General features: G+C 41.8%; 1 protein-coding gene across 3 annotated transcripts in view; it reads left to right on the top strand.

Moving 5' to 3' along the window:
• vps8 (VPS8 subunit of CORVET complex) overlaps positions 1-19,433 on the top strand; it is a 537,289-nt gene extending 517,856 nt beyond the window's left edge. For all 3 annotated transcript variants that reach the window (XM_048534818.2, XM_059647115.1, XM_048534821.2), the window contains one exon: positions 19,134-19,433. In XM_048534818.2, the coding sequence (XP_048390775.1) occupies positions 19,134-19,274 (141 nt within the window). In that variant the 3' untranslated portion in view covers positions 19,275-19,433. The remainder of the gene's footprint in view (positions 1-19,133) is intronic.
• The last annotated feature ends 1,685 nt before the right edge of the window (positions 19,434-21,118 follow it).

The following is a 21,118-nucleotide window of genomic DNA, read 5'->3' on the forward strand; positions in this document are numbered from 1 at the left end:
GCTGCCAGACCTGCTGGGCTTTTCCAGCAACTTTGTTTTTGTTCCTAATTTACAGCATCCGCAGTTCTTTTGGTTTTTATTTACCGATTACATTAGATTACTGGAGGCTGTGATGGCTTGTTGTTAGTAAGAAGGACTTGACCTGACATATGACATAATACTTTCTCATTTCATATTTTATTGTGGCACAAACTATCAAATGGACCTGTGAAAATTAACTGGAATGTGAAGAACTTGCTTTATCATTCAACTCTTGACAGCTTAATATAAACCTTAATATTAGCAACTGAAATACTGTAAACCTCCCTCCAGGAGTAACCGTTTTCTCTTGAGTTCAGCGGAACGTCTACTACCCTCAGCAGGAGGATGCAGACCTATTAAGAGTCTTAATAATAAAAGATATGGCTGTATCCTGTGGCTTTGCATCAGGGAGATTTAAATAAAGCTACAAACACCAACAGGTCTAGAAGTTCCTCGCTAAGTATCTGGATTGTTCATTGTGACTCCAGCAGGAAAGATATTAAGTTTTTCAGGAAATCATGTGAATAGCTAAAAATGGCCATTTATACGATTGACTCTAATATCCCACTGGAGACTCTGACATTTCAGGGTTGCAGTGTTTAGAAAAGTTTTGTGTTGGGATGAAAGCATTCACTTACTCCATCTCCCAGATGTTCCATTTAGGGCTCCTGGTCCTGCCAGTGTTTTTCAAAAGCTCACTGACGTTTTACAGTGGCTTCTTAATGTTTGGCTGGACAGATATGAATAATTTCGTGTGATACGGAAAAGTATGCATTGTTTATGATATCCTAAAATGATATTGTTCTTTCTTTCCCACTTATATTGCTAGAAGTAAAATGGTATTGCACGCGAGGGCATTGAAGCAATTTCCTTTTGCAGTGTCTCACTGCCTGCCTTCCCCTAGCTACATAAAGTTAATGAATTGGTGCTTAGTCTGTGTAACTGTCTGTTCCCACTGGCATCTATTACAACCTAGACCATCCAGTTTCAGCATTTGCTTTCGCATGAAGTCTTGTCCTGTTCAATCATGCAGATAGCTCTCAAAGCCATTGGGCCGAAATATACTGAGTTAAAATTGTGCTGTTGTAACTCTTATGATAGATATACTATATACCTTAAAAAGTGAAGATAGTTATGATAAAGCTGTGCACTTAAAAGCCTGTTATGTAAATTTTCAAGCTGAGTCCAATGTATCAATTCATATGCTTAGAGGATAAGACAAATCCACCCCCACCTCCCCCAGTGTCACCCCCTCATCTATGACTGTCATCATCATGAGTCAGAAGATCGTGGGCTCAAGTTGCACTCCAGCATCTTGGCCGTTTAATCAAGGTTGACACTTTAGCCCAATAACCAGAGGGAGGAGTTGCTGCTCTGGTAGAGATGATGTCTTCGAGGTGTCCTTTAAACCGAGGTCCCTGAGTGACTATAACAGATTCTGCAGCATAATCTGAAGAAAGGCAGTTGAGTTCTCCCTAGTGTTCTGACCAATATTTTTCCCTTAAACAAAACTAAATTTAATGTAGATTATCTTGTCATCATTGCTGTTGTGTAATCATGATCCACATTCCTCCAAAACAACAATGACTGCACCTCAAGATTATTCAATTGGCTCTGTAGAACTTTGGGATATCCACATCTTGTTAAAGATGCAACAAAAATGCTACGTTTTTGTTTTTTTCCGATATGAAAATCTATGCTTTATGAGAATTGATCGAGCCAACTTTACTTTTATTTTTAAGACTGGACGAGGATTTTTTTTTCCTCTCTCTGACAATTGAGAGTATTTGGGATTCCTTCCTTCAAAAGGTAGTGGATGCAGACTCTTTAAATATTTATAGGACAGAGGCAGATAGATGCTTGATTAGTAAGGGGGTGAAAGGTTATCAATGATCTGCAGAAATGTAGCGTGGCAATTGAAATAAGATCAATCATGATCTTATTAAACGGCAGAGTAGGCTTGCCAGGCTGAGTGGCCTTTTTTCCCTTGATCATATTTTTTCCTGCTCTTTAAAGGTTTCACGCATAAATTGAAAATAAGAGCTATAAAAAAAACATACCTCCATTTAAATAATTCACAGAAATTTTTAATGTTAGAACAAAATTGTTGTAAGATAGAAGTAAGAATTCTAGTTTATCATATCCGTGTTAACTGCCTGCAAAAGCAATTTTGCTAATCTCAACCCCCTTACCTTTACTTATAGCCCTGGATTTTCTTTTCTTTAAATGATTAACCCTTTTGAAAGCCGGGATTGAAAATGTCTTTACCACCCTTTCAGACAGCACTTCCTAAATTCTAAGTATTATGTATATGTCATGGACAGATCACACTGAATACTCCAGAAACAGAATCTGACGCTGTTTCCAGATCTTTTCTATTCTAACAGGTTGACATTGTTACTTGGCTAAATTGTCAAACAAGGACTTATCTGGAATGTGCTGTGCATTTCTTATTAATCAAGGCACATGTACACTAAGTAGAAAATATGAATAAGTTTCTTTTTAAGTTGCTGCATCTAAAGACGTGTGGCTGGATTTTCTCATGAGCTTCCGAGTGACAATGATGGGACCGAATGAAGATCCCATTTGCTGGAAATGAGAAAGTGGCGTGATCTTGCAGGAGTAACCTCCCAAATGATCCACCACTGAGCTTGTGGCTCACGCTAATGCGGACCCAAGCACAGACAGCTCTGGAGCATTGGCAACTGCACTGAGAGAGGTGGCTACTTCAACGGCAAGTCAGAGTCATGGGGAGCCTCAACACGGAGGCCAGTTGACTGGCTGGCTGAGAAGAATCTATTTTGATTCAGAGATAGATGGGAAAGCAATTTGTGAGGCTGATAGAGCCTGAAAGAAGATATTAATAGGGTACATGAGTTGGCAAAAAAAAGGCAGATGATGTAAAATGTGGGAAATTGTGAGCTTGTCAATTTTGACAATTTGTTTAGAAAAAAACAACATTATTTCAATTTTATTTATTTAGCAAGTACAAATCCCTGGAGCCAAGTGATTCTTCTCATTTGCCGAGATTAACATGATTAGTCCACCACTTAGTTTATTGATGAGACACTCGTAAATAATGTACAGCATTGTTTGTCTCTCTCCACAAGCACGTAAGAGGCTAGTACTGAAGCTACAGTAATGAAAGTCGTCTGTGCATAGGCCCTGGCTTGGCCTGGACCTCTTTAGTAAGGAGCATTCTTGCTCTGATTGTTCAAAGCTTGCAATTTGACAGATAGGCTTTTCCACAACAAACCTTCTGCTGACTGAAAGATAGTAGGAACTGCTGATGTTGGAGAATCTGAGATAACAAGGTGTGGAGCTGGATGAACACAGCAGGCCAAGCAGCATCAGAGGAGCAGGAAAGCTGACATTTCACGTCTGGACCTTTCTTCAGAAATGGAGGAGGGGAAGGGGACTCTGAAATAAATGGGGGGGGGGCGATGATGGAAGGTGGATGGAGGAGAAGATAGGTGGAGAGAAGACTGACAGATCAAGGAGGCAGGGATGGAGCCAGTAAAGGTGACTGTAGGTCGGAAGTTGGGATGAGGTTTGGTCAGTTGGGAGGGAGGGGTGGCTGGGTAAGAGGGAAGCTGGACAGGCCAAGGAGGCGGGGATGAGGCTAGGAGGAACCGCGCTGCCCATGACTCCCTTGTCCGCTCCACACTCCCCACTAGCCCCACCACCCCCAGCACTTTTCCCTGCAACCGCGGGAAGTGCTACACCTGCCCCTACACCTCCCCCCTCACCCCCATCCCAGGCCCCAAGAAAACCTTCCACATTAGACAGATGTCCACCTGCACATCTACTAATGTGGTATATTGTATCCGCTGTTCCCGTTGTAGCCTCCTTTACATCGGGGAAGCCAAGCAGAGGCTTGGAGACGGCTTTGTGGAACACCAATGCTCAGTTCATGATAAACCACTATACCACCCAGTGAAGAACCACTTCAACTCCCTCTCCCACTCCTTGGATGACATGTCCATCCTAGACCTCCTCCAGTGCTCCAACAATGCCACCGGAAGGCTGGAGGAGCAGCATCTCATATTCCGCTTGGGAACCGTGCAGCCCAGTGGTCTCAATGTGGAATTCACAAAGTTCAAAATCTCCCCACGACCGACCTCATCCCAAGACCAGCCCAGCTTGTCCCCTCCTCCTTGACCTGCCCATCTTTTCTGCCATCTATCTGGTCCTCCAATCTTACTGACCAACCCCCACCTGCACTTCCTACCTACTAGCCTAATCCTGCCTCCTTGACCTGTCTGGCTTCCCTCCCACCTACCCACCCCTCCCTCCCAACTGACTAACTCCCATCCCAACTTCCTACCTACACTCACCTTTACTGGCTCCATCCCTGTCTCCTTGACCTGTCCATCTTCTCTCCACTTACCTACTCATCTATCCACCTTCCATCGTCACCTCCCCCTCTCTATTTATTTCAGAGCCCTCTTCCCCTCCCCCATTTCTGAAGAAGGGTCCAGACCTGAAATGTCAGCTTTCCTGCTCCTCTGATGCTGCCTGACCAGCTGTGTTCATCCAGCTCCACACCTTTTTGTCTCTTTCTGCTGACTGCCTGTATATCCCAATCCTTGAACTGGGGAGCACAGTTTAACAATAAAGGGTCTCCATTATAAGACAGCCATGAAATATTTCTTCTTTCAGAGGGTTGTTAGCCTTTGAATTCTTCTTCCACTGAGCGGTGGAAGCTGGATTATATATACAAGGATGAGTTTGAGTTTGGAAGATTTTTGATCACTAATAGTGTTCAGAGTTATGTGAGAGCAGAGAGCGAAGTGGACTTAATAAAGAGCTGACCAAGATTCACTAGGACGAATGGTCACCTTATGTGCTGTGTTTCAGTCTGACAGTAAAATCTCTCATGATCCTATTGAACGGTGGCACAGGCTTAGTAGGCCAAATAACATGCTTCCGTTCCTATTTCTTATGACCTTAAGCTCTGACGTTGCAGAACTTTTCTATTCCTCTTTCGATTCAGCAGCCGCTGTTGTCCCATTAAGCTCTGTGGCAGCAGCAAGAGAATCACTAAATTTTCATCTATGTTTAGCTTTAATTTCTTGTCTGTGCGATGGATAGAATATTTCATGTATTCTGACCCATTAATATTTGAGACTTTTACTGAGGGTAACTTTCTGCAATTCTCCTTTTTCTGACCAAGACAGAAAGCCTGTAGCTCTGACAAGTAAAGAAGTTACAGGTTGTAATTTGCTACTTCAAATGTACAATAGGATCTCAGTTTAATCATTGTATTGTTCTCTCTGCGCTCACCATCTGTGGCTTTGAGCTGTGAAGGAATATTTTATGAGTACGTTATGACAATTATGGTGCTGTAAAGTCTGCCTTGCAATGCGATTAAATGTAAGTTTGATTGTTAAGCAGAGCTGAGAATCACACATTGAGTCACATGAATTACGAAGAAAGCCTGTTCATCATGTGTTGCAGTCAGTACTGTTTTTATTCACTTTCGGAGCAAGAGCAATTTCATGAATTGGCGTAGTTTTAGTCATAGAGTTGTATCGCATGGAAACAGATCCTTCCGTCCAACTCATCCATGCCGACCAGATATCCTAAATTAATCTAGTCCCATTTGCCAGCATTTGGACCAAATCTTTCTACACCCTTCCTATTCATACACCCATCCAGTTGTCTTTTAAATGTTGTAATTGTACCAGTCACCACCACTTCCTCTGTCAGCTCATTCCATGCATGCACCATCCTCTGTGTGGAAATGTTGGCCCGAACGTCCCTTTTAAATGTTTCCCTCTCACCTTAAACATATGCCCTCTAGTTTTGGATTCCCCTACCCTGGGGAAAAGACCTTGGCTGTTTACACTATCAATCCCCCTCATGATTTTATAAACCTCTATACAGTCACCCCTCAGCCTTTGATGCATCAAGGAAATTAGTCCCAGCCTATTCAGCCTCTCTCTAAAGCTCAAACATTTCAATCTTGGCAACATCCTTGTAAATCTTTTCTGAACTCTGATAAATTTCACAACATCCTTCCTATAGCAGGGAGACCAGAATTGGATGCAGCATTCCAAAAATGGGCTAACCAGTGTCCTGTATGGCCTCAACATGACTTCCCAACTCCTATACTCAATGCACGGACCAATAAAGGCAAGTATACCAAACGCCTTCTTTACTGTTCTGTCTACCTGTGACCCTACTTTCAAGAAACTATGAATCTGCACTCCAAGGCCTCTTTGTTCGGCGACACTCCCTGGGCCCTTAACATTAACTGTATAAACTGCCCTGATTTGCCTTTCCAAAATTCAACTCCTCATATTTATCTAAATTAAACTCCATCTGCTACTCCTGGGCCCACGAGCCCATCTGATCAAGGTCCCATTGTACTTTGAGGTAACCTCTTGGCTGTCCACTACACCATCAATTTTGGTTTCATCTACAAACTTACTAACCATCCCTCCTATGTTCACATCTAAATCATTTATATAAATGACAAAAAGCAATGGACTCAGCACCAATCGATGTGGTATACTTAATGCTCTCAACCAGCAATTTAGCAAACTTCAAAAAACTATTCAATGTTGGCTGTGTTTCTGGTGGCATGATGTTGTAAAAATTTACATTTGAACCTCACAAGAGTTGGGACTAGTCTCCTTTTTGATGTTGTAGCCATTTTGGAGACATGGATTGAGCAGGGACAGGAATGGTTGTTGCAGGTTCCGGAATTCAGATGTTTCAGTAAGAACAGAGAAGATGGTAAAAGGGGGGGAGGTGTGGCATTGTTGGTCAAGGACAGTATTACAGTTGCAGAAAGGATGTTTGGGGACTCGTCAACTGAGGTAGTATGGGCTGAGGTTAGAAACAGGAAAGGAGAGGTCACCCTGTTGGGAGTTTTCTGTAGGCCTCCGAAAAGTTCCAGAGATGTAGAGGAAAGGATAGCAAAGATGATTCTCAATAGGAGTGAGAGAGACAGGGTAGTTGTCATGGGAGACTTCAACTTTCCAAATATTGACTGGGAACACTATAGTTCGAGTACTATAGATGGGTCAGTTTTTGTCCAGCGTGTGCAGGAGGGCTTCCTGACACAGTATGTAGATAGGCCAACAAGGGGTGAAGCCACATTAGATTTGGTACTGGGTAATGAGCCCGGCCAGGTGTTAGATTTGGAAGTAGGTGAGCACTTTGGCGATAGCGATCACAATTCTGTTATGTTTACTTTAGTGATGGAAAGGGATAGGTGTATACCACTGGGCAAGAGTTATAGCTGGGGGAAAGGCAATTATGATGAGATTAGGCAAGATTTAGGGAGCATAGGATGGGGAAGGAAACTGCAGGGGATGGGCACATTAGAAATGTGGAGCTTATTCAAGGAAAAGCTCCTGTGTGTCCTAGATAAGTATGTACCTGTCAGGCAGGGAGGAAGCTGTAGAGTGCGGGAGCCGTGGTTTACGAAGGAGGTGGAATCTCTGGTCAAGAGGAAGAAGAAGGCTCATGTTAGGATGAGATGTGAAGGCTCAGTTAGGACGCTTGAGGGTTACGAGCTAGCTAGGAAAGACCTAAAGAGGGATCTCAGAAGAGCCAGGAGGAGACATGAGAAGACATGAGAAGTTGTTGGCGGATAGGACCAGGGTAAACCCTAAGGCTTTCTGTAGGTATTTAAGAATAAAAGAATGATGAAAGTAAGATTAGGGCCAATCAAGGATAGTCGTGGTAAGTTGTGTGTGGAGTCAGAGATAGGGGAAGCACTAAATGAATATTTTTCAACAGTATTCAATCTAGAAAACGACAATGTTGTCAAGGAGAATACTGAGATACAGGCTACTAAACTATGTGGGATTGAGATTCACAAGGAAGAGGTATTAGAAACCCTACAGAGTGTGAAGATAGATAAGTCCCCTGGACCGGATGGGATTTATCCTCGGATCCTCTGGGAAGCCAGGGAGGAAATTGCCGAGCCTTTGGCATTGATCCTTAACTCGTCATTGTCTACAGGAAAAGTGCCAGACGACTGGAGGATAGCAAATGTGGTTCCCCTGTTCAAGAAGGGGAGTAGAGACAACCCTGGTAATTATAGACCAGTGAGCCTTACCTCAGTTGTTGGTAAAGTGTTGGAAAAGGTTACAAGGGATAGGATTTATAATCATCTAGAAAAGAATAAATTGATTAGGGATAGTCAGCACGGTTTTGTGAAGGGAATGTTGTGCCTCACAAACCTTATTGAGTTCTTTGAGAAGGTGACCAAACAGGTAGATGAGAGTAAACCGGTTGATGTGGTGTATATGGATTTCAGCAAGGCGTTCGGTAAGGTTCCCCACAGTAGGCTATTGTACAAAATGCGGGGGAATGGACTTGAGGGAGATATAGCAGTTTGGATCGGAAATTGGCTTGCTGAAAGAAGACAGAGGGTGGTAGTTGATGGGAAATGTTCATCCTGGAGACCAGTTACTAGTGGTGTACCGCAAGGGTCGGTGTTGGGTCCACTGCTGTTTGTTATTTTTATAAATGACCTGGATGAGGGTGTAGAAGGATGGGTTAGTAAATTTGCAGACGACACTAAGGTCGGTGGAGTTGTGGATAGTGACGAAGGATGCTGTAGGTTGCAGAGAGACATAGATAGGCTGCAGAGCTGGTCTGAGAGGTGACAAATGGAGTTTAATGCAGACAAGTATGAGGTGATGCACTTTGGTAGGAGTAACCGGAAGGCAAAGTACAGGGCTAATGGTAAGATTCTTAGCAGTGTAGATGAGCAGAGAGATCTCAATGTCCATGTACACAGATCATTGAAAGTTGCCACCCAGGTTGACAGGGCTGTTAAGAAGGCATACAGTGTTTTAGCTTTTATTAATAGAGGGATCGAGTTCCGGAACCAAGAGGTTATGGTGAAGCTATGCAAAACTCTGGTGCGGCCACACTTGGAGTATTGCGTACAGTTCTGGTCACCGCATTGTGCGAAGGATGTGGAAGCTTTGGAAAGGGTGCAGAGGAGATTTACTAGGATGTTGCCTGGTACGGAGGGAGGGTCTTACGAGGAAAGGCTGAGGGACTTGAGGCTGTTTTCATTAGAGAGAAGAAGGTTGAGAGGTGACTTAATTGAAACATATAACATAATTAGAGGGTTAGATAGGATGGATAGGGAGAGCCTTTTTCCTAGGATGGTGACGGCGAGCACGAGGGAGCATAGCTTTAAATTAAGGGGTGAAAGATATAGGACAGTGTCAGAGGTAGTTTCTTCACTCAGAGAGTAGTAAGGGAATGGAACGCTTTGCCTGCAACGGTAGTAGATTCGGCAACTTTAGGTACATTTAAGTCATCATTGGATAAGCATATGGACATACATGGAATAGTGTAGGTTAGATGGGCTTCAGATCGGTATAACAGGTCGGCACAACATCGAGGGCCGAAGGACCTGTACTGTGCTGTAATGTTCTCTGTTTTGGGGCAATGGTTACTGCTTTTTGGGGAGAATTTATATTAACTTGTTAAGGGGATAGCAATCAGAATGGTATCTTTGTTCCACCATTGCAACCTTCATGTGATAACAATGACAGCAATAGTACTTTTTCTCACATACATCCTAATTCTTCCAATATTGTCACCGTTTTAACATTTGCACTTTCATGACCCTGACCAACTCCTCTTTACCATGTAAGCCCATTCCTTCCACAACCCCATCCTCCACCAGGATGGCCTGAAAAGTTTCCACTTCTGTCTTGAATAGAGATTCACACAGCACCATCCACCCTCACTCTTCTTCTGTCTCGCTCAACTAAGACATGTTCTCACAGTGAACAACTTCTCTTTTAAATCAAGTCAATTTCCTCACATACAAAATGTTGCTATGAGAACCCACATAGGTTTTAACTGTGTTTTTTGTGTGAAATGTGCAATATTCTAGTTTCTAATTCCCCTTTGCTTCTCTCACCCAGCTCTCTTTCCTATAGATTTCTGCTAATGTTCATAATTGACCTTTGCTGAAAGAAATGAACACGTTCAGGTTTTGGACAACAAGAGGGTGAGGCTTAGGTGCATTCTCTCCACAATTCAGCAGCTTTGTCAATATTAGCCTGTGGAGAATTGTTAGTTGAAGCATATAAAGGCAGCTGGTCCCTACAGAATCATAAGGCATAATCTGATGATATTTTTAAAGCTGTGAAATAAAGAGCAAATTAGAGTCTCCAACTGACCAGATTAGTGTAAGCCGCTAATGTTAAGATTTTATAATAATTCCTAATATTCCACTTGTTTCAACCCAACCATATAAAAAACAGATGCCATGTCCCCTTGGGGAAAGGGGTAGCTTTGTTCATTCATATGTTAATGAAAGAATCTACATTAATTCATGAGTTTATAATTTTAATTAGTTATTAAATTAAAACATTAGACTATTACCCTCTGAAAATCAAAGGTAAAACAATGGTACTGAGCTAACAATAGAGTCATGGTCCCTTAGTTCTGACTCTTAAAGGGCAGTCTAATTCATGAATATGTTAAATAGTTTCTGTTTTATGGTCTGATCTGTTTTTATTCCTATGTATTAAGCAAATGGCTGGATATGTGCTAAAGAGATAAGCAATTCTGCCCAGTTGACTATGTAGCGAGTTTAAATATTCAGATTGTTCTAGTCCTCAATTTATTATGGTGGAATCTTCCTTACAGGCACCCATGGATAGCATGATAAAACAAAGATTTTTTTTCTACCCTTGTTAGACTTGGAGAGTCACTCAATATTTCCTGTACCTGGCTATTTCTATTACCTAAGCACATTCAGTACCATTGGTAACCAAAAGACTCTGAGGTCATTCTGGAGCAGTGTTTGATAAAATTAAAACAGATAAAGCTGGAAGGACTCAGGTCAGACAGCTTTGGTAGAAGTGAGAAGCAGAATTCATGTTCCAGGTCATTGATCTTTCATTAGAATTTTGTTTTAATATGAGCATTTGAGGAAGAACTGGTATCTGTCTGCAAGTCCAAAGATCTGCTGGTTAAGAATCAGCTTGTTCTGTCACATGAAGACCCAAGACAGCAACTCAAGATCCTTAGCAGACGCCATCCTTTAATCAAGCCAACAACAATGTTTGTCTGCAAATTATTGAATCTTCCTGCATCTTTCTTTCTCCCGGGTTATCTTGCTCTTCTTTGTCCAATCTATTGACCTTTTGTCACTGTACTTTCCTCTGTTGATGATTAACTCGCTGCAAATGACACTTTCTGATTTCCAGCTTTGTGTGAGTTCTCCTGGGATTCCTGATGGCAGTTATTCTATCTTTGTATTTTTGTCAACAGTTTTCACCAAATGACACTTATTAATTATCCTTCTGCATCTTTCATATACCCCTTCAGCAGTTTCTAAAGATTGATAACCCATTTTATCTCTGTACTAGGCATCTGTTAAAAGGCAAATCTGGTGAAGTCAGTCTACAGATTTAAGCAGTGTGTTCATTGTGGAAACACCTCAGCTCCACCTACAGTAGTCATTTTCATATGTGTCACTCTGCTGGTATTCACCTCAGAATAACTTGGTAAGTAGGGATGTCACAGTGGCTCAGTGGTTAGCGCAGCTTCCCACCTGGGTTCAATTCCAGCCTTGGGTCACTGTGCGGAGTTTATGCATTCTCCCTCTATCTGCGTGGGTTTCCTCCGAGTGCTTTGGTTTTCTCTCACATTCCAAAGATGTGCAGGTTAGGTGGATTAGCCAGGATGAATGGCATGTTACAGGAACAGGGTGAGGGTCTGGGTCTGGGTGGGATGCTATTTGGAGGATCATTGCAGACTTGATTGTCCGAATGGCCTGTTTCTGCACTGTAGGGATTCTATGAATCTATGGTTCTTCTACGTCTCTGTGGTTCTTCTATGTAACAGAACCACAAACACAGTATTTCATATTTTGCTGGCAGGCTCCTAGTATAATTCCAACTAAAAATAATTAGAAATCACAATAGTAATCAGAAAAACGCAAATAAATAAGTTTGCAAACGTAAAACGTGACAATGTACTTTTGGATGTGAGATCCAATCTTCTCCTTGACAGTTTGCAGCACTGTTTAATAGCATCCTATGTGATCTGGTATTTCATCTCCAATTGCTACTAATCATATGAAACCATTAGCAATTAATATTTGCAGGCTATTCAAGACTGAATTTAAGATATTCTATCTGAATTTTAGTCTTGGTTTTGGCTTTTAACTACAACATAGTTTAGGTCTTGAGTAATATTCCCTCTAATACAGTCCTAACAGTGCAGATTAGAAGCCAGTGCATCATATTTTGCGTTCATTGAAAGCTGCCTAATCATCCCATGTGCTCAAAGTGAATAACCCTGGTTACACCAAGGCAGTATTCTTAACAGTGATATCTAAAGCTGTGCGTAAGGGTTCATAGCATTCAGAATTTATTCTAAACAGATTTAAGGAGATTGCCCATCATTGATAAGTGTAGAGCTGGATGAAGACAGCAGGCCAAGCAGCATCTCAGGAGCACAAAAGCTGACATTTCGGGCCTAGACCCTTCATCAGACTTCACACAAATTTGCTTCAAAGAAAGGAAACTACTCAAATTATTTGTTGAAAATGAGGTTGGCCTTGTGAAGCAAGCATAATAATCACTGATTTATTACGGAACAGAAGGTGCATTTGACCCTGCACCAGCTTCAGAATTCAATGTCTTTTCTGTATCCCTGTATCCAAATAACCATCTACTGCGCTGTACAGTACCTCAATTGAACCTGCCTCCACCACATTTCTGGGTCGTACTTTGTTTGCACATCACTTTAAATCCATGCCCTCTCATTCTTGTTTCTTTTGCAAGCCAAACAGCTTCTCCATATCTAGAGATAGTAGGAACTGCTGATGTTGGAGTCAGAGATAACACAGCGAGCTGGAGGAACACAACAGGCAAGGCAACATCAGAGGAGCAGGAAAGCTGACATTTCAGGTCAGGAGCCTTCTTCAGAAATGGGAGAGGGAGAAAGGAGCTATTATCTCTTCTCCATATCTGGTCTGTCTAACCCAATGATGATTTGGAAAATTTCATTCAAGTCTCCTCTCAGTTACCTTGTCTCCAGGGAAAACAATATCAACTTCTTCAATCTGTTCTCATAGCTGAAGTTTCTCAATCCGAAACCCATTCTAGTAAATCGCATGGGCACACACTCAAATGCATTCACGTCTTTCCTCTAAAGTGGTACCCGCAACTGCACACAATACTCCAGCTGTATCTGGTACGAATTCAACTTCACGTCCTGTTACCCCTGTTAATAAAGCCAAGAACGCCATCTGCTTTGTCGACTACTCTGTACTCTTGACCTTCCATCTTCACTGATCTGTGCACAGACACACCCAGATCCTTCTGTTCCTGCAACCCCTTTAGAATTATACCTGTTGAAATGCTTATTGACATGAATTTCCATCAGACATTTGATACAGTACCTCACAACAGGCTTGAGGAAAGTTCTAAGTCATGGTATAAAAGTGGCAATATGAATACAAAATTGGCTGAGTGATAGGAATTAGAGAGTAATGATCAATGGGTATTTTTTAGACTTGAGGAAGGTTTGTAGTGAGTTCCCCATAGGTTGGTTTTGATACCCTTGCTTTCCCTGATGCCTATTAATGATCTGCTTCTTGGTGTGCAGGAGACAACTTCCAAGCTTGCAGATGAGGCAAAACTTGGAAACATTGTAAGCTGTAAGGAGGACACAGCAGAACATCAAAGGCCATTGATAAGTTGGTGCAGTGGGCAAATTAGTGATATTCAGTTTCGAGAAGTGTGAGGTGAAACATTTTGGTATAATTAAAAATACCTATCGCATATGCAGGATTAGCAAGATTTGGTGTGTATGTGTATAATCCATTAAAGGCAGCAAGACAGGTAAAGTGAATAGTTACCAAACCATAGGCATAGGCTTTATTAACAGCGACATAGAGTACAGGAGCAAGCAAATTATGCTGACCTTGTGTGACAAGTTAATTGGACTCAGCTAATAATATTATGTATAGTTCTAGGCATCACACTTTATGAAGTATGTTTATGTTTTGAAGAAAGTGCAGAAAAGATTTACAAGAATGGTTCTAGCGATAAGGAACTTCAATTATGAAGATAAATTGGGGAAGCTTGGACTGTTTTCCTTTCAGGGAAAAAGGTAAAGAGAACTAGAGATAACACAGCGTGGAGCTGGAGGAACGCAGCAGGCGTAGGAAAATTGATGTTTCAGGTCAGGACCCTTCTTCAGAAATGGGAGCTGGGGAAGGCAGGTGAGATGGTGATAGGTGAGTGCAGGTAGGTAGTGGTGGGGATTGGTCAGTGAGATGGTAGGAGCAGATACGTAGGAGAGAAGATGGACAGGTCAAGGAGGCAGGAATGACAGGGAGGGTTTCTGGGTGGCGTCATTGTGATACTGGCAGAGGCCCAGGACGGACATGTCACCCAGGGAGGGGGAGGGGGAATTGAAATGATTCGCGACTGGATGGTGTTTTGTCATTTAACGTGAACAGAGCGCAGGTGCTCTACAAACTGGTCTCTGAGTCTCCGCTTGGTCTCACCGATGTAGTGGATGCAGTAGACCACTTTGACGGACGTACAGGTGAACCTCTGTCTGATGTGGAAGGTTTGTTTGGTTCCTTGGATGGAGGTGAAAGTGGAACTGTAGGGGCAGGTGTACGACTTCCTGGGTAATGCAGTACCACCCAATGGTCTCAATGTAGACTTTACCAGTTTGAAAATCTTCCCATTCCCTGTCTCATCCCATGACCAACCCTGCGAAGGCCCTACTATCTCCTCTCTCTCATCCCGCCTCGGTTGACCTGACACAACCTGTCCATCTTCTTTCCCACCTATCCACTCTTCTCACCACACTGACCAATCCACAGCACTCCATACCTGCACTCACATTTCACCATCCCACCTACTTTCCCCAGCCCAATACCTCCTCTCTCTTTATTTCAGAGCTCCTTCCCCCTCCCCCATTTCTGATGAAAGGTCCCAACCCGAAACGCCAATTTTCCTGCTCCTCTGATGCTGCCTGTCCTGCTGCGTTCCTCCAGCTCCACACTGTGTTATCTCTGACTCCAGCATCTGCAGTTCTTACTATCTCTAGGCAAAGAGAACTGATAGTTTTCAAAGTCCTCTTACAAATGGATGAAGAATGATAGTGCACTGGTATACGGTAATTTTCAAAGAAGCACATGCGATTTGAGTAAAAACATTTTCACGGAGCAAGCACTTATGGACTGGAACACATTGTCTGGAAGTATAGTGGAAGCAGATTCATTGAGCCATTCGAGATTATTCATATAGAAATAGTATTCAGCATTGTGGAGAAAGGGCAAAAGATCATAATGCTCATTAAGAGAGCCAGTGCAGACAGAAAGGGCACAACTTCCTCATTCACCACAATAATTTTGTGATTCGTCCTTTTCGTCCTTTTTGCTCTTTTTGTTCAGTTTACAGCTCAAAATATTGATTATCCACTTTTGAGTAACCTAACCAGAGACGATAAATTAATCTCCATAGCTTCAAAATTTGTATTCTTTTGGTCGGTCTCTGACTGCACGTTGGAAATAAACACGATTTTTTTGTTGTTCATTCTTATGAAATGAGTATCACTGGCAAGGACAGCAAATATTCTTCATCCTTAATTGCCTTGAAAAAGTGTTGAGATGTCATCTTGACTCCTGTGGTACAGATGTGCAACTGTAGTAATGTTAGAGATATCCAAAATTTTCACCCAGCAGCTGTAAAGGAACAGTGATATAGTACCAAGTCAGAATGACATGGGTGCAATGCACGGTGTGTGATTTGTATTGAATAATATCACTTATTTCAGAGACTGCATTTTAAACTACCGGCATGCCTGCGGAGGTTTCATAATTAACTTGAGTCTTTCGGGAGGCATGTCTTTAAAATAAAAGCAGTATGTGTCACAGATTAGATGATTAGGCTTCTCCTGGAATGATAATATCAATTTAAAACAATAAAACATAGGAGCAGAAGTCGGCCATTCAGCCCATTGAGTCTGCACTGTCATTAAATGACAAAATGGCTGATCTGATTAACCATCAATTCAATTTACCTGCCTTTTCCCCATGACTGTTTATTCCACTCCAGATTAAAAATCTCTCTGAGCCTTGAACATACTTAACAACGCAGCCTCAGCAGTCCTCTGCAGTAAAGAATTTCACAGATTCACTACCCTCTGACAGAAGAAATTCCTCCTCATCTGTTTTAAACATATGACTCCTTATTCTGAGATTACACCTGCTTGTTTTAGACTCACCCACAAGGGAAAGACCTTTCCACCTCGACCCTGTCAAATCCTCTCAGAATTTTGGATGTTTCAGTGAAGTCATCTTTCATTCTTCTAAAATTATTCCAAATACAAATGTACTTGTATTGTGAGAGTTTTATGATCAGAGAGAGCAAACATTGAAAGGCATTATCTTCCTTTTGATTGAGAAGAATCAAGAATTGATTGGTATTTAGGAAAGGCCCGTAGTTTGTAAAGTATTTGTTTCATTTTGTGGAAGACCCGGCTGGGTTAGAAGAGTTGTACAGCACAGAAACAATCCTTCAGTTCAACTCATCCATACTGATCAGATATCCCAAATTAATCTAATTGCGTTTGCCAGCTTTCGACCCATATCCCTCCAAATTCCTCCTATTCATGTACCCATCCAGATGCCTTTTAAATGTTGTAATTGTACCAGCCTCCAGCACTTCCTCTGACAGCTCATTCCATACATACACCACCTTCTGCGTGAAAAAGCTGCCCCTTATGTCCATTTTAAATCTTGCCCCTCTCATCTAAAACCTATGCCCTCTAGTTTTGGACTCCCTTACCTTTGGGAAAAGTCCTTAACTATTTACCCTATCCATGCCCCTCATGATTTTTTAAACTTCCAGCAGGTCACCCTGCAGCCTCTGATGAACCAATGAAAAGAGCTTCAGCTATTCAGCCTCTCTCTGCAGCTCAAACCCTACAACCCTGACAACATCCTCGTAATTCTTTTCTGAACCCTTTCTAGTTTCACAACACCTTTCCTATAGCAGGGAGACCTCTTACTGTGTAAGAGCATTTTTTTTCCTGCAGAAAGAAGTTCATTCAGAACACTTAAGAAATAGGTTACCATACTGCAAGGGTTTCAGTTTGAAAATTCCAGAAACAATTGGTTAGAACCTGAAAAGGTGATTTAAAGCTATGAAATCTTAAGCTCAGTTATGTGAATAATCAAGGAAGAGGCTATCAAGCTCTCCTGACTGGGAATTGAATGAAACATTTAAGTCAAACCTGAATAAAGGAGGGAAACTCCCTCTGTTTTCTGACTTCTGTAAAAAGCTAATGTTTGTTAGATGGGATTTATTTTGCATATGTTTCAAAATCTTTCAAGTTTAGCTTTATGTGAACAGCTTGGTTTGTTCTATTTTTATCTTGAATTTAGAATCTCTGCAGTGTAGAAACATGCCCTCAAAGAGCATCCCAACCATCCCTGGACACTATGAGCAATTTAGCATGGCCAATTGAAGAATCCTTTGAAAAATGAGAAATCTTGATTTTATTTTTCTCTCAGTGATAATCTTCTGTTTTATGTTGAAGCCAAATCTGCGGCATTGCTTATATTTCAGTGAAAAACCACCTTGGTAATTTTTTTTTAATGGTTTATCGTGCTGGATTTGAATCTGGGATCTGGCTCGTCCAAGAGTAACATCTGCTGGAATCATAACAATGGAATGAAAGGGAACTTTCAGGTGGTGGTGTTCCCATATGTCTGCTTGTCCTTCCAGATGGTAGAGGCCATGATTTTGGAAAATGCTATTCCGATAGTATTGATGAGTTGCTACAGTATATGTCGGAACATAAAGCTTAGGAGACCGAGCGGGCCATTTAGTTCTTTGAGCCAGTTCCGCCCTCCTCTTGTCGTGTTGTGGTACCTCTGAGTCAGGAGGTCTACATTCAAGTTCCGGCCTGCTCCAGGGAAGTGTAATAACATATCTGAACAGGTTGATTAGAAAATATCTATGAGGGTAAAGTTTCCCATATGTTACCAACTTGGTCAGATTTAAGCAATGTTAGGCACATTGTGGCAGCAACTCACGATCAGAAGTTTATATATGAAAGGGTATTTAAGGACTCTCCTTCTCAATCTCTCCCCTCACCTGAGGTGTGTTGACTGTCAGGTTAAATTGCTACCCCTGCCACCCTCCCCTCTCTTTGTATTGAGAGCAGCCCTATGATTATAGATATACTTCATGATAGACATAGGCGTGACTACGTTGACTTTACCTACCTTTATTTAAAACATGATCATTCACCAGATATTGCCTCCTTCTACAGAATGCCAGGAAATGCAGTTTGGTTGAAAATCTTAGGTAGGACTGATGTTCTCAGCTCGGTACTTTGCACCCACTCATGATATAGGCCACAAATTTCAGCACTGGGTCCGTGCACCAGGTCCCTTTTCTGATCCATTCCAGAAGCAACAACAAAGACCTTAAAAACATATGATATATTCATCAGATGATGCCAGAGATAGGAAACTAATGAGGAAAAGTATAAGATAAGGAAACTGCTTTTGTCAGAGCAGAGAAGGCCAAGAATCAATGCAAATAGAATATTTTGATTGATTATGGTCCGTTTGAATAGTATAGAGGAAGAGACCAAATCATCTGTTAATTTATTTACATGGGATATGACAAAGCCAGCATTTGTGTCTTATCCCTAATTGCCATTGATGTTAGATGTGGTGATGTAACAACTTGAATCACCACTTGGCTCTTTGATACAATTTGTGTAGGAGTTGACCATTTCGTCCCTGAAGCCTGTTCTTCTGGGGTAGATCTCATTCTAGGTTTCTGTCCTTGATATTCCATGGTGCCTAATGATTACAAAGGCCTACTGATCTGAGATTTAACATTCACACTTCATGTTATCTGTAACAATGCCCTCATCCTGCGGGAAAAAAAAATAAGAGCATTTGGATAGTATTGAGTCTTAATGTTCTGAGAGCTGAACAGATGTACCCCTACTAGCTGTTTGTGCATGAACTATTTATTAGCCCCTGCAGATTGCAGCTTTACTGGTTGATGAGCTAACAGCATCATTCAAATGTTTGGTCTTTACTCTGTTTCTTGCAGCTTGCAATTCTCACAGAACTTTCTCGCAATCGAAACAGTGACAAGCATGGCCTATTCCATCCTGGTTCAATGGCAAACAGCGTTTTCCAAAATGAAAACTTCCAGCTGCGTTTGTCACCACCTCCAGTCATCGAGGACTAGTGCTGCAAATGATGTTTGTGCAATCAAGTTGGACTGAGCATTCTTAACACATCCCTGACATTTTACTTTATGATTCAGTGCAAATGCTGACATTATCGGTTACCCTTGTATGACAGTTAATTCTTATACTTAAATCTAATAAAGATATGTCCTAAGTTACCTAACTGTTTCAGTATTTGTCAATAGGTAAGTGCAATGCATGTTTCCACTTTCTGCAGAAACTTTAATAAGCAAATTCACAGCCTTCTTAACCAGATTTGCCTTGATTTCTAGTTAAGAAGCATATTCTCGAGATTGGGGAAGATTTGGATATTTTAAAGGTATTTTGGATATTATTGCATAAAAAGATGCTTGTCCTTTCAACAGTCTTTCTCACACGCTCTTGAAAAGTAGAAATCTTGTTAGGGTACAGTTCCTCAATCACTACTTTCCTGAGATTCATGTACAACTGTCTGTTCTTTGGTCTGTATCTTGATTGTGAACTGTACAACTGTTTATCCTTTTTTTTACCTCCCCCACTGTACCTAAATAGCTGTTAGAAATTCTATCCCATGGGAACATCGCAATCTCAGTCCACCCTTGACACACAAGTGTGAACAGAAAAGGTAGCCCTGGATTTTGTTCCTTCTTGCTGAGGCTGTTTATTGTATTCACTGTTATTCTGGCTGGTATCAACTGATGAGAATTGGTTAGCTCAGTTGGATGGTTGGTGATGCCCAGTGGCACCAACAGTGCAGGGGACCAGGAAGTTCCCGTGTTTTCGAACTTGCCCCCTGTCTGTGGTGTGGTGACCCTCAGGCTGAATTCAACACCAACCATCCCTCTGTCTCTAATGAGATGGTATTCCTTTAATTCCATTATGGTGACTGCTGCTGCCACAGCCAACTAATTCAGACAAGCTAGTCATAGAGTCATACAGCACGGAAACAGACCCTTTGGCCCAACTAGTCCACGCTGAACATTATCGCAAACTAAACTATTCCCACCTCACTGCACTTGGCCCATATCCTTCCAAATACATATTATTCATTTACTTACCCAATTGTTTTTTTAATGTTGTAACTGTACCAGCATCAACCACTACTTCTGCAAGTTCGTTCCACATGTGGCCCACTCTCTGTGTAAAAAAATTGCCCCTCATGTCTTCCTTAAATCTTTGTCCTCCCAATTGGGGAGACGATGGCCGTGTGGCATTATCGCTGGACTGTGAATCCAGAGACCCAGGTATTGTCCTGGGGACCTAGATTCGAATCCCACCACAGCAGATGGTGGAATTTGAGTTCAATAAATATTTGGAATTAGGAATCCAATGATGACTATTGTCAATTGTTGGAAAAACCCATTTGGTTCACTAAGGTCCTTTAGGGAAGGAAGCTGCTATCCTTAACTGATCTGGCCCACGTGTGACTCCAGACCCACAGCAATGTGGTTGTCTCTTGACTGCCCTCTGGTCAATTAGGGATGGGCAGTTAATGCCGCCTGGTCAGTGATGCCCTCATCTTGTGAATGAGTAAAAGAATTAGAAACTTTAGAATATGTTCCCCAAGACTTGAAATCCCCCATTGGGAAAAGACACCTAAAATTCACCTTATCTATATCCCTTGTGATTTTATAAATTCATAGATTCATACAGCGAAGAAAAGGCCCTTCAGCCCTTTGTGTCTGCACCAACATTACTACCACCAAAAGTGCGCTAATCCCAATTTCCTGCACTTGTCCCACATCCTTGTATGTTTTGATATTTGAGATGCTCATCCAAATATTTTTAAAACGTTGTAAGATTTCCAATCTCCACTACCTTCCCAGGTAGTGCATTCCAGATTCCCACCACCTACTGAGTTAAA

Source organism: Stegostoma tigrinum, chromosome 7, assembly GCF_030684315.1.
Source record: "Stegostoma tigrinum isolate sSteTig4 chromosome 7, sSteTig4.hap1, whole genome shotgun sequence".
NCBI classification, from domain to species: Eukaryota; Metazoa; Chordata; class Chondrichthyes; order Orectolobiformes; family Stegostomatidae; genus Stegostoma; species Stegostoma tigrinum.